We start from the raw sequence: 12994 nt of genomic DNA, 5'->3' as shown, positions 1-12994 counted from the left end.
GGTGACCGACCTCGTAGGTAAGCCCTCGGCGAGAACGCACATTCCGAGGTTCAGCTCCCGTTCTGCCTTGTTTTACTCTGAAATGTGTATCCGAGTGTTGAGTTATCACGTGAGTTGCTGTGTTACTCTAGGATTTACCCCGGGTTTACTGTTTAATGTGCTTCCTGTACATGTAACATTAAAAGAGACCTGCCAACTGAAAGACTATTTTAAAAATGTGACTCTCGGGGCCCCTGGGTGGCTCAGTCAGTGAAGCGTCTGCCTTCGCCTCAGGTGGTGATCTCAGGGTCCCGGGACTGAGTCCCGCATCGGGCTCCCTGCTCATCGCGGAGCCTGCTTCTCCCTCTACTTCTCCCCCTACTTGTGCTCGCTCTCTCTGACAAGAGAGAAAGGAAGGAAGGGAGGGAGGGAGGGAGGGAGGGAGGGAGGAAGAAAGGAAAGAAAGAAAGAAAAAAATCTTTAAAAAAAAATGTGACTCTCTGTGCATGATTTTCCAGATTCGTTGGTTGAAGGGTTTGGGGGCAAAGAGGAGGGGAGGGGCTGGTGCCCGGCGAGCAGGGCAGGCTCCCCTGGCGTTGGCATTGGGGTGGATGCACACAACACTGGTCTGGGGGCCCAGACAATAGGCTCGTGTCATCCCAGGACCATCCCAGCACGGGGGCTGCCCTCCTTACGCTCACAAGGGCAGACAGTCTCTCACGGCTGCTGCCGAGACAGAAGGGAACCAGGACTTTAGTTAAAAGCAAGACAAAACAAAGATTTTGGCTTATCTTTTTGAAACAGAATTCTTGTAACCGCGAACAATGACACACACAGAATTTCCCAAATCCCCCATTGTTGTCGATGTCTTTGCATGGCAAAAGGTAGTTTCCCAGAGTTTCTTCACCTCACGTTAACAGGTGTTTGGTTAAGATAATAAAGATTGTTGAAAGGTAAGTTGAAAAGTCTTCTCCCTGTGAGTTAGCGAATCAGTGCCCTAACCATGACCTGTATTCCATTCTCTCTTACCAATGCGAAGGCCCCCCGGGGGTAATGCACCTGCTCATTTAGCACGGGCCGGCCGCCCAGGCTGCGATGGCACAGCCCACACCCACGTCACCCCCAAGACACGACCTTGGGCGCCTGGGTGGCTCAGTCGTTAAGCGTCTGCCTTCGGCTCAGGTCATGATCCCAGGGTCCTGGGATCGAGTCCCACATCGGGCTCCCTGCTCGGGGGGAAGCCTGCTTCTCCCTCTCCCACTCCCCCTGCTTGTGTTCCTGCTCTCGCTGTCTCTGTCAAATAAATAAAGAAATAAAATCTTAAAAAAAAAAAAAAAGACACGACCTTTCGCCTTTGCTCTGCTGGGGCTCACATTCTACAGACCAGAGCACAGATAAAAGAAGACACCCATGCAAGTATCATTAAAAGTTTATTATTTTATTTCAATATTCAAGAACAGTGTGTACTTCCCACGAGCGCCCATCTCAGCGCACGCTGTCTGGGCGTAGCCCCGCGTGGAGATCACTTGGCCAACAGTCGGCTCAGAGATGTAGAGAGTGTGTGTGTGTGTGTGTGTGTGTGTGTGTGTGTGTGTCACGCAGTTTGGAGGTTTTGTTTCTGAAATTTTGTTCCTTGTTCCCCTGTAACCCTCTCATCATTGAGGCTATAGATTAATAGACATTATATTAAACCCCCACCGGACATCGGAATTAGGACGGGATTATGTTGACACGTTGACTATTCCTCGTGTTCCTTCTAAGGGAGGACGATGCCAGTTGGGGGCTCCTTGGAAGGCCTCTAAGACATACGCTAAAACCAAAAGGCGGGATCAGTGTGTTACGAGGGGGGCACAGGAAAGGTCAGCTCGTTAGAAAAGACACGATTCGGAGGAGCCCGTCTCTGCTCACAGGGCCGGCCAGGCCCGGCCCCCACAACGTCCAGCTCAGCGGGAAGCGGGCCCTCCGAAGCCTATTCGCTACGCACGTCCGCGTCTAGGATGCAAGCGGACGGAAGGTTATCTGTCCACCGAGGGTTAGTATCTGCAGTGTGCACTGCCGTGGGAAGCGCACCGCTGGTCACCTCCCGCAGTGACCAGGGTGACGCCGTGAGGCCACCCAGAACACTCCTCCAGTCCCGCTCTGAGACGAGCATCTCCCCGGACCTCTGCTGGGCTCTGGGGGAACAGGCTGTTGGCAGAAGCCGCTCTGGCTCCCGCTGTACCTCACCTCATTTCCAAGAAGATCCTGTTTCCTGTTGGGGCCGTGGCCCAGCCCAGCCTTGCCTCCCGGTCCCCTCTCTGCTGCGCCCGAATTCCGCTAACCGCGTGGGGTGGGCCGCCGCCTGCAGGCGCCCCCTCCGCGCCCACCCCACGGGACTCTTCACCGCTGCCCGCCCGCACTTCACGTACCGAAAGCCCCCGTGCCGCTCCCGACTGCCTCATCCTGGAGGGAGAGTAAGTGTGTGTTAGGAGGTGAGCAAGGGGCGGGGGAAGCAACCAAAGGAAGCTCGGATCAACAGTCCTCACCGCCCTGCACATGTCCCTGTGTCCACGACAGCGTCCCCACGGCAGTGCCTGTGAAGCCGAGGGATGCCGGGTCAGCAAAGCAAGTCCAGGGAGGGAGGAGGGTGAACTCAGAGGTGCGTCCGCGCACCGGCGCCCCGTGCCTCGGAACGCGCCGCGGTGGAGGGAGCTCCGAGGACGCGCTCTCTTCAGACACAAAGTAACTGCTTAATATTCTGTCTGCGTTCCCTCCATTTAGCTGATGGCCAGAAGCTGCCAGCAGGGTGCGGCGTGCCTGACCCCAGCGTGTGCACAACTCAACGGGCATTAGGCAGGAGGGTGTTTGCTACAAGTAGGGAGTAGATGTGGACGGTATTAAAATCTTAAGGCAGTTATATTAAGAAGCTGAGGACAGGTTTCTGGGACCACAAGGTAGGGCTTCAGCGTCTCGCCATGGGTGATCCAGAACGACTATCTCTTCCTCCCTGAGGAAAGGAAACACAGAGTTAGGCGATGTGCAGGGGCAGCCTTGGCATCCGCGGCATCTGCACCTCGCACCAGGATCCCGCCTGTGGGGCGACCTGGTGCAAACCACCTCATTTGGGTCTGTTAGAAATGACGGCACACAGAGCTGAGGCTCTGATTCCATTTCTCCACACCCTTGAGCAAGTGCTGATCCAGTTTTCAGGGAGCCTCATTCCCAGGACCCATGTCGCGCTGCCCTTCTGGGGGAGAACGCTCAGCTGCCGCGCGAGCATGCGTTGAACGGGTACTTTGTTTCTAGAGATTCCAGGGTCAGGGAGGGAAACCGTCTACACACGACTTTGGGGAGAGGGTGGTGCTGGGGAGCACGGCCGCCGCCATGTCCCCCGGGCAAGAGCTGAGCTGCACAACGCTGTCCCCGGGGACAGTCCTCTCTGGTTGTGTGCCCTCCACCGCTCCTCACCAACACCAGCCAACGGCCCAGAGCGGTCTCCGCAAACCTTGACCTCATGGGGTCTTAAAACCCTGAACGGACGTGTTTTCTGGACAAATACAATTTGAGATTAAAACCAGAATTGTCAAACACTGGAGAGGGGGCTCGGGCATGGCATCGGCTCAGAGGAGATGATGAGTTTGTGAGTCCTGATGCCCTTTAGGAGGACCAGGGAAATGTGCCTTTCCTGTGGCATTCATATTTTTCTTCACGTTGTGGCTCTTTCTTCCTAGGTTACAGGTGTAAAGTCCATCTCTCAAAGATTTTCCCTGAGACTGTGAGCCCCCCGAAAGCAAGATATATGTAAACTATGCTATTTACCAGACGCCGCGCGTGCACGGAACGGACACCGACCCACTCTAATTTGGCACGTTTGGCACGTTACCCGGTGATCTCGGTAATCGAAGCCCTAACGCCAAAGAAGGCTCATCCACAGCACAGTCAGCAGATGGAGACCATAGTTCGGATTTGTCGGGGGGCTTGTACTTTTTCCAAAAGAATCTCTCTGTTGTTAAACAACTCCTTTGTGGGATTTTAGTTCCCTGCGTGAGAACATTTATGGGATCCCAGCCTCTGGAGTATCTGACGAGCCTTGTCCGCCCGGCTGGCCTTCGACAAGCTGGCCCTGGGCACTGCCCTCGGGAGGAGCCCAGCGCGAGTCTGCACTCACCTCCCCCGCTTGCTGAATCCCCGGGAACTTAACCTTTCAAGGGAGATCTAGTCCTGAAAAGGGGCGGAACCCCTGCTCCCTGGAACAGAGCTCCTCTGGGCTGAAATGGGCTGCAACCCGCCACCTTCTGCGGGACAAGTCCCCTGAGACAGCATTGTCGCTTCCCAAGGGCTCCTTCTGAGAGAAGAGCAATGGTGGACATTTGGCGTTATTGTCTAGGACTGTGCCTCCACTTACCAAGTCTCTGCCGGGGTGGAAAGAGAAAGCCAGTCCGGGAGGTGGGGATTCTCAGCGTCCCCATTTTCCAGTCAGGGGAGTCAAAGCACAGACCCCCTGAGTAAGGTCCCCAAGGCCCCTCAGCCAAAGGCGGAGTCAGGGTTCGAACCAGCACCTCTGCCGTGTGGGTCTCACGCTTTCCTCCCTGCCACGTTCTCAGCACGTTCGAATGGGTCCACGTCAGCACTTGGTCGGCTCCGGCCCCGGGCTCAGCCGAGCGGACGAGCTGGCCCCACGAGGAGAAGGTGGGCCTGAAGCCGTGTCTGCGGGAGGGAAGGGGTGGGACCCGCGGGGAAGTCCTGCATGCCCTCCCCGCTTCCGCACCCAGCTGGGAAACCGTCTCAGCTGTGCCTCTGGAAATGAGAAGCTCTGATAACAGCTCGATGCGGTTCCCGAATGACTGGGAGAAATGCAGGGCTCGTCACCCAGTTTCCAACCCACAGGGACAGACAGTCCGGGGTAATGGTGCCCCCTTAAATCCCGGGAGACCCACCGTCCCCACCCACATCCTTGGAACCCTTCTCGCCTCTGCGGGGATTGTTCTCCAATGATGGTAACCACACCCGCGGACTCATTCAGCCCTATGCCCGTGGTCGGCCAGTTCGTGAACATTTCATGTAGTAAAATCTAATGAAAGCCATATTAATTGAAATTTGATAAATCAGAGCTTCCCTTGAACTCTACAGAAGCTTTAAAATTTCTAAACCACTTTGTACAAACAGAAATGCAGGAAAACACTGAACCCATTACAAACAGATGGGGCTCACACGCTTGTGTTTGTCCCACACGATGAACGTGCTAGACAGGGACAGGGCTGGCCAGCCGACCTGCAAGCATCTCACCCTGGCTGGGGGCCAGGCTTGCATGTATGACCCAGGCACAGAGACAGTCCCCAGAGTCGCCCGGTCAGCAGGGAAATTCTTAACCACTGCACACCTCTGGGTTCCCACCTGGGACGCTCGGGGGCAGGAAGATTCGGGGGGGGAGCCCAGAAACAGTCTGGGACATCGCAGTTGGGTCAGATGTGGGCGCCCGCCTGGCCAGGTGCTGGGCCACTCGTGGAAACATCACTATTCTGAATGCACTGCTGGGTTTGGACCCAGAGCTCCTACAGGTTCGTCATCCTCACCGTCTCGTTGGCACAATGCAGAATTGGGCAGACACATCATGATGACCTCGGTCACTTGAATGTGCGGGTAGAATTTGATTCCCCCTTTCTCAGAGTTGCTTTAGAATTTCCACTGAGGAGAGGGTCATGCCTGCCTTTGACTGGACATGAAACGAGTCAGCACGCCTGTTGATAACCATTCACCTCACAGATTTAAGCCCTTTCCTGGATAGGACTGACCTTCCTCAGAAGCACAGTCCTGCCTCCCCTCACCTCTATGTGGGCCCAGCAACCACTGAATCTGGGCTCGCGGCAGGGGCCTCCACACACATGTGCTCACTGAGCTGACCCTGCCAGTAACCCGACCATGGGGCATACCACACACATGACCCCATGATGACTGTTTGGGTTACAGACCAAATTATTCCACCATAAATTGTGAAACCTTGATGTGTTAGTAAGCCAGTTAGAAAGCACACTCACCCAGGTTAAAGACCTCCTATCAAGTGATTGGGGTGGAGCCTTGTGCGTGGCTGGCCGAGGCTGAGCCCGAACCAGGGATGACCTGGAGCCTGCAGGAGGCCTGGGTCCTGCCTTTCAGCTGCCCGATCTCTGGGGCGATACCACCAAGCCACGCACAGCAGAGCCTTGTAGTGTTAAATCAAGTTGCCTACTGTGACCCCAACCGGTGGTCTGAGGGCAGGTGGAGCGAAGGGGACGCTCCTTTTCTCATCCATGACCCGAAACCCCTAGAACATTCAGTTTCCAAGGAAATGCATGCCTCCCCCAAATGTGCCTGCCGGACTGAAGACACAAGATGACGAAGCTTTAGCGTGGAGTAAGAATCCACGATGTGTTTGCCTGTGGCGCCCGGACACCTGCCGATGGACACGGCAGGGCAGGGCACACGGCGGTGCCGTCTGGGAACTAAGCCCAGACTAACGTCCCCTCTCACTTGGGCGTCTCCTCTTCCTTTGTCTACGGTGATGCCAATCCCTCACCCAAGAAGGATAAATGTGAAATCCTTCGGGAGTTATTTGTCTCTCGACAAGGTGCTGCGAGCATCCTGGGGCTTTTTGCTTTTTCTGATGCCTTTCCTGCCGTAACCCACAAACCCTGCCTTTCATGTGCTGGCATCCGGCTTCCTGATTACGGTTCATTAGGTTGGAAAGGGAGCTGACTGGCTCACCTTGCAAATCATCGTGGCTCTGGTTTAGAATCGGCTCTCACGCCATGAAACCAAGAAGCGGATGGCCTCGTGCGGATTCAGAGTCATGAGAACAGCTGCTCGCTCGGTTGTTAACGAGAAAGTACGTGGGAACGTGGACCCAGACAACGGTGCTCCCTGGCCGTGTGCCTGTGCCAGCAAGCTGTCCAACTGTGAACCCTCGAGCCTCAAGCCAGCCTGGGGACTGTCCTGGGCTGTGCAGAAGGTGCCACGTGTCCCCGCTGGGGTGGGCGCATCTCTAGCCCTGCTCCCCTTCCAGCCATGAGCCCTGAAGTGCGGGCTGTTGCTGGGATCTCGGCTCCGTTGCCAAGCCCTGGATGGGGGGCTGAAAAACCCCAGCCCCATTTTGACTGGTCTTTGCCAGAGACGCACAGCTGGCCTTTCAGCGTGAACACCTAAGTTGTTGGGTGTCATGGGACCTGGGTGACAAAGCCCTCAGGAGGGTCACAGGGGCCCTCTGTGTGGGGAGACCCTCTTGCCGGTGGCACTCATTTCAACCATGTCTGTCCCCCACCGTGAGAACATGCTCTTGACACACGCCCCTCCCCCAAAGAGCACGCAGTGATGCTCAGCAAGCACCTGCCAGTGTAACGAGTATGATGGCAGCTGGACAGGGCTCCTGGGCAGCCTCGGGCCCCCGACTGTGGGCACGGCCAGCCTGGGCTCACAGCCGCGGGCGAGCAGACCTGTCACTGTGTTCTTCGGAGGCCTCTGCCCACGGGGGCAGCGGCTGCTTGTGGGTCGGCCCCATGCCTGGGGCTCTCGGGCGTCCCGCGTCCAGGCAGTTACAGTTTGCGGACGGCACCTACCCCGGCGCTGTGGGTGAGCCCTGGAATTACTGTGAGCTCTGGGGCCCACAAGAGGGTCCGGGAATGAACGGAAGCCAAACGGGCCCCTCCCCACGCCGGGAAGTCGATCTCGGGATTGATCAGAGCCAAGAATGGGCCGCGGTGGCGTTCTCTGAGACTTGGCGGCATTGCAGGCCCCTCGGCGCCCAGGCCCGGCCCTGCTGTCCTTACTCTGTCTTCTCATGCCCCTTCCAGGTGCCCTAACAGAGGCCCCAGGACCAGTGACTCCAGTGTGTGTACCAGGCAACCCCTGTGTGTTCCCTGGGATCTCTGCCTGCCTAACCAGTGATCTCCCCCTTTTGTCACTCAGCTCCTGTTCGTTTTCTCAGGGGTCTGCGGCCTCGGCACTGGGAGCCTCCAGAGGAGGTCAGCGCCCACAGCCACCCCCGCCTCCCCAGGGCACGGGGAGCCTCGCGTGGGACCCTTCACGTGTCCTTGAGGTCCCTGAGGGAGCCTGGACCGGCCCCTGCAGATACGTCCTGGTCCCTGAGCCAGCCAGCCTGGCAGGTGAACCCCAGAGGGACAGTTTGGAAAGCCTGGACCCCCCGCCCCCCCTCCCCCAGCGCATCCCTGGCGTTGAGAAGAGTCACCTTACCAGTTTGAAGATTTTGGAAAGCGTGCCCTGGGCGTCATGGGCCCCCTTGAGTCCCTTGTGAGCTGGAGCTCTGCCTCCGTAGCCAAGTCCCGGCTTCTGCCCCTCGGCTCCCTGCAAGAGACCAGACAGCTCTCAGGGGGGCCAGTGGGGCAGGGAGGGGCCCTCAGGGAGGGGCCACCAGTGGAGCCGGGGCCATGCTCCACGCCGCAGTGGGGGCCCAGCCCAGGCTGCCGTGCGTGGGCAGATGTGCGCCCAAATGCTCTCACTGAAAGATCAGACTCCTGACCCACTCCGCTGTGTGGCTTTCAAGACAAGAGTGGCAAGGTTGAGCAAAACCAGGTGACCCGCCTTTGCCCACCTGTGTGCAGGAAGGGAGCGCAGGGGCCGCTCTGGGCCCCAGGAGGCACTCCCCTCCTGGGCTGGGGAGGGGGGGTCCCTGTCTGCTTCTCTGTGCAGACTCCTCACATCTGCCCCCTTCTGCTGGATGTCTGGAGGATATGGAGCTTGGCACTTAGCAAAATTTTGAGGCCCATACTTTTCAGCAGAAAGACAAGCTTCAAATTCTCTGGCCTGGGTGAGGCTCTCCCCAGGATGACCAGAAACCAGTTCCCCAGGCTTGGGTGCCCTGACAGCGGGTGTGTGGCCCCTGCTGGGGGTCCCGGGGTCTGGGCTGGTCATGAAGGAGGGAGGGGGCAGGTCCGGCCAGCAAGCCGTGTCCCTGCCGCCGTGCACCAGGGCACAGCCCCGGGCACCCAGCAGCCTGAACGGAGCCCCAGCTCTCCGCTCCCTAGCTGTGTGACCTCGGGCAAGCATCAGAGCCACTCGGACCCTCAGTTTCCTCTTCTATAAAATGCGGATAAAGCGGCCCCACCTTCTGGGGTGGCTGGGAGGCTACCGCAAGTTCACAGATGCGCTGCTCTGTGAACAGAACCTGTGGGCTCCTGGTATGTGCTCGCTGTCGTTCCGGGAGAGGCCAAGCCCGGCTCCCAGCGCCAGGCCCCACCTCGTGCTGGAGGGAGGAAGACCTTTCTGTGCGCGGCACAGAGCAATGGCAGCTGATTGCTGACGGGTCAGGACATGCCTGTCCTAGGACTAGTCCGTTTTCGAAGATGCTTTACTTTCAAACGGCAACTCCCCCGCGGACACGGGGAAGGAGCTGGGGGGCTCGGGCAGACACAGGGAGGTTAGCGTTTGCGGTACGGGGCTCTCCAGCCTCGGGCACCATGTCACGCAGGCGCCAAGCAGGCCGGGGGTCTCAGGTAAGGTCGCTGTCTGCCCCACGCGTCTGTCTTCAGCGGACAGGGTCTGAGATTTCAGGTTCTGCCAGCAGGACAGGGGAGACTCTCCATGGTCTGCTCCTAACAGTCGAGTCAAGGAAATGACCCGCCCCCTGGTGGAGCCCCAGGTGCCTCTGCCTCTGCCCACAGGCCTTGCCGCGTGCATACGCATGGGCTGGAGGGCCGGAGTCCATGCAGTGCCTCCCTCTATCCTGGAGGCGTCAGGCTGGGATGGGGGGCGGGGTGCGCTGGAGGGCGGGCAGCCCTGGGGTCCAGAGGTTTCCATGGATGCGCTCGCTCCGGGACATCCCGCGGAGCGACGGGTCTCGGCTAAGCGTGCAGGGAACGCACACAGCCTCGCACACCAGTGCTGAATCCTCCTGTGTCCCTTGCTTTTCTCTAAAATTAGGAGCTTCTGAGAACAAAACTCAAGGGTAAGTTTTCAGATTAAATAACCTGCTTGACTTTTCCTCCTTTCAAATTCTTGGTCACTACTATCTTTGGACAACCTGGAATTTACCAAGAAGTGTTCAACAGAGTTTAGAAGAAGGATGGGTGACTTTCACAAACTCCAAGCAGGAAGGCAGTCCTGTAGCTTGAGGAAATGGACACACAAGCAAATGAAATACGGAGGCGGATTTTGCTTTGGAAAAGAAAGAGAAACTGAGTAAAGATTAGTAGCCCCCAAACAGAGGCGCAGGGGGAAGCCAAGGTCTTTCTGGTTAGCTGCTGGGTGAAGCAGGCTCTAAACGCCTGGAGGGAGGAAGGGCCTCCTCCCCCGCCCTGCACGTCCCCCGGTGACTCCGCATCACGCCCGAGGGTCCACGCCTAGAAAGTCAGGAGGCAGACCAAGGGGTTACCAAAACAAGAGTTCCTTCTGCAGTGTCATCTGGGTCTCCTGCTGGCACAGAAAGTCAGAAATTAACTGGCTGCGAGGCCCAGCCCACGTGTTTCCTACCCTCTTGGCCCCTTTATGCAAAGTCATCAGCTTCGGAAAAGGCTTAGATATATTTGTATAAAGTGTTCCAGCAAATGCCACGTAAGAACTGGCTGGGGCAATCCAGGAACCTTATGGAGCCCCCTACCTTCTCCATGGGCCGCCCCCCCTCGCGCCCCTCCCCCCCACTGTTCTCTCTTCGTCCTCCCTTCTCCTTTTTGTAAACTCTGGTCATCCATGTGTGTGGTGCTTATTAACTGAGCACCAAGTGCATGCACGCTCTGCGCTAGGGACTCGGGCTGTGTTTCCAGGCCAGACGGGATCTCCGGCCTACAGCTGAGTGGTTACCCTTCCATTTATTCTGCGGATGGCAGCTTTGGTAAAGTAAGAACTCTGGCCTTTACTACTAACCGAAGTCTAGAGGTTTGGTTAGAATACACCGACAGGCGTTTTAGGCTGGCTCAGACACCACATTTCACCGGTGTCTAGGAAGTGAGCAAGTTGGCCATTTACAATCGGGATGGGCACCTCGTTCTTGGCATTCCTCAGAGGATGTTCCTGGAGGGCTGACAGCTAAGCTACGCCGCGATCAAACCGCAGGTCTGGGGGCTTCATTGGGCCGCGTGACCAGAGGCGGCATCGCGTTCCCTCAGCCTCGGGTCAGTCTGGCGGCAGGGCTGGTTCTTTGGATGGCCCGCCGACCCCGGCCTCCCCGGGACTGCCCTGCGGGGACGGGTGTCCCACCCCTCGGGCTGGAAGGAAGTCAGGAACTTTCTCAGGCGCGGAGCTGCTCCTTCCCGGGAGGCGCCCGGTCAAGCGAGGAAGCAGGGCCCTGCGGGGTCGGCGGCGGGGGGCCCCGGGTTCCCGCCCGGAGGAGAAGGCGGCCCCCCGACGGCATGGGCACCGGGCCTGCCAGGGAAGAAGGGGGCCTGTGAGGCAGCTTCGCGGAGCAGAGCACAGGTGCTGGCAGCTGTGAGGAGCAGAAGGGAGAGGGAGGTGCGGGGACACGCAAGTGTCACCTACCCAGCTAAATCTGCTGAGGGACAGTCCTCGCCCCTGTGTGAGAGAGAGAGAAACAATGACATTGTGATCCAGGCAGGAAAAAAAAAAAAAAGTCTTTTAATAAACAAGAAACACAAATCGGGGCCGTGCTGAGCTGGCGAGTGGTGGTGACCCCCGCGGGACCCCAGGGGCAGCTCGGGGTGGATTTGGGCTGGATTTGGGACAGGGTGTGGGGGGAGCGAGCTGGGAGCCGGCAGCAGTCTCTGCTGGGGCGCGTTCCTTCCTCAGCCTGTGCTGCTTGGGCTCCACGGGGCACACATTTGGGGTGAAGTCAGGTAGCCGTGAGGCCCGCCCTCTTTTTGGTCCATTTGGGGATTTCGGGGAAGGTCTACAGACGGCGTGACAATTAAGGACAAGTTCAGAGGTCTTACCTTTCCTTGCGACGGAGGAGGTGTGCGTGGTGTCACCTACAAAGACACACAGAGGCCTGTGAGCGGGGGCGGGCGCCTCTCTCCCCGGGGAGCCTCCTGCCCTCACCTTCCTGCTCCTGACCAGCCCCCGTCTGGCTGGGAGCCCGGCGCCTCAGAAGTCACCCCTCTCTGCCTCCCGGTTCCTGTCCCCTCGTTCTCGGAGACTACAGGGCCTGAGACGCCAACGCCAGGCAGAAGCTTCCAGAACACTCAGAGAACCCTCAGAGGAGGGGGGCACCCGCAGCCTCCGCAAGCTGGAACGACTCGTCCTGCTGTGGTTCCTGGGTGCGCTCGCTGTGACAGCGAAGCTCACTTTGCTAAGGGTCTTGCTTCTCAGGGTGGAGGTAAAGTGTCCCCTGGTACTCAGAGCTTCGAGGGGAGTGTTCTTGGGCCTGGGGCTCCCAACACTCACTTGTCAACATAAAAAAGACCCTCTTAAAATGCCCGCTACACAAAAAGTTTAGGATTAGAAGCTTGTGGTTTTGCTTTTGTTTCTCAATCTTTATTTTTGAGAGTGGTCTTAAGTTTCTGGAAGGAATGCACAGAAATTAGAGAGTTGCCACGTCTGCCACGTCTGCCCTCTCGTCCTGCACACTGTTCCCCATTTATCATGGCCTCGCTTGCGCGTGGCTCCTGTGTTACAAGCTGGGAAGCCGACGTACTTCTCTTCAGGGAATCGTAGCACATGGTAAGGTCACGCTCATGGTGCACGTTCTGTGGGTTTGCACAAATGTGCGACGTCAGGTGTCCACCACCTTCGTATCACACAGTAGGCCCACGGCCCCCAAACCCTCCGTGCTGCCCCGTTCACCTCCCTGCCCACGAACTCTGATAACCACTCCTCTTGGCATCTCTTTAATCTTTTTGTCTCCATAGTTTTGCAAAGCCTGTGTTTTTAAACTAAGAGTCCTTTAGTCTCAAAAGGAGTGAGTTCTTTGCTAGAACACAAGATTCAGTAAGTGGCAGATGCAGTTGGGACCTTGTGACCAGGTTCTAGATCTGAGCTCCCATGGCCAACCTCACCCTGAGGAGGAGGGAGGCATCATCGGGGATAGACTCATGTCCCTTGTGGATGAGAGCTCAGGGTCACCTGGGGATAGACTCAGACCCCCCATGGATTAGAGCTC

At 57.6% G+C, this 12994-nt stretch overlaps 1 protein-coding gene and 1 long non-coding RNA gene across 5 annotated transcripts in view; both read right to left on the bottom strand.

The window, feature by feature from the left end:
- Positions 1-1396: 1396 nt before the first annotated feature.
- Positions 1397-12994, bottom strand: part of MBP (myelin basic protein) — a 116126-nt gene continuing 104528 nt past the window's right edge. For 2 of the 4 annotated variants that reach the window (XM_073897996.1, XM_025886829.2), the window contains 4 exons: positions 11829-11864; positions 11419-11451; positions 8182-8292; positions 1397-2965 (listed from right to left, as the gene is read on the bottom strand). In XM_073897996.1, coding sequence (XP_073754097.1) covers positions 2921-2965; positions 8182-8292; positions 11419-11451; positions 11829-11864 — 225 coding nt within the window. In that variant the 3' untranslated portion in view covers positions 1397-2920. The remainder of the gene's footprint in view (positions 2966-8181; positions 8293-11418; positions 11452-11828; positions 11865-12994) is intronic. The other 2 variants (XM_073897997.1, XM_073897998.1) reach the window with 1 other exon arrangement.
- The window catches only part of LOC141373701 (uncharacterized), a 954-nt gene continuing 307 nt past the window's right edge, over positions 12348-12994 (bottom strand). Inside the window, exon 2 of the long non-coding RNA XR_012379946.1 lies at positions 12348-12957. This is a non-coding gene — a long non-coding RNA (uncharacterized lncRNA). The remainder of the gene's footprint in view (positions 12958-12994) is intronic.

Source organism: Callorhinus ursinus, unplaced genomic scaffold (genome assembly GCF_003265705.2).
Source record: "Callorhinus ursinus isolate GAN/ISIS: 27379988/994484 unplaced genomic scaffold, GSC_fseal_2.0 scaffold11, whole genome shotgun sequence".
Classification (NCBI taxonomy): domain Eukaryota; kingdom Metazoa; phylum Chordata; class Mammalia; order Carnivora; family Otariidae; genus Callorhinus; species Callorhinus ursinus.
This window is presented reverse-complemented; position numbering and strand designations above follow the sequence as displayed.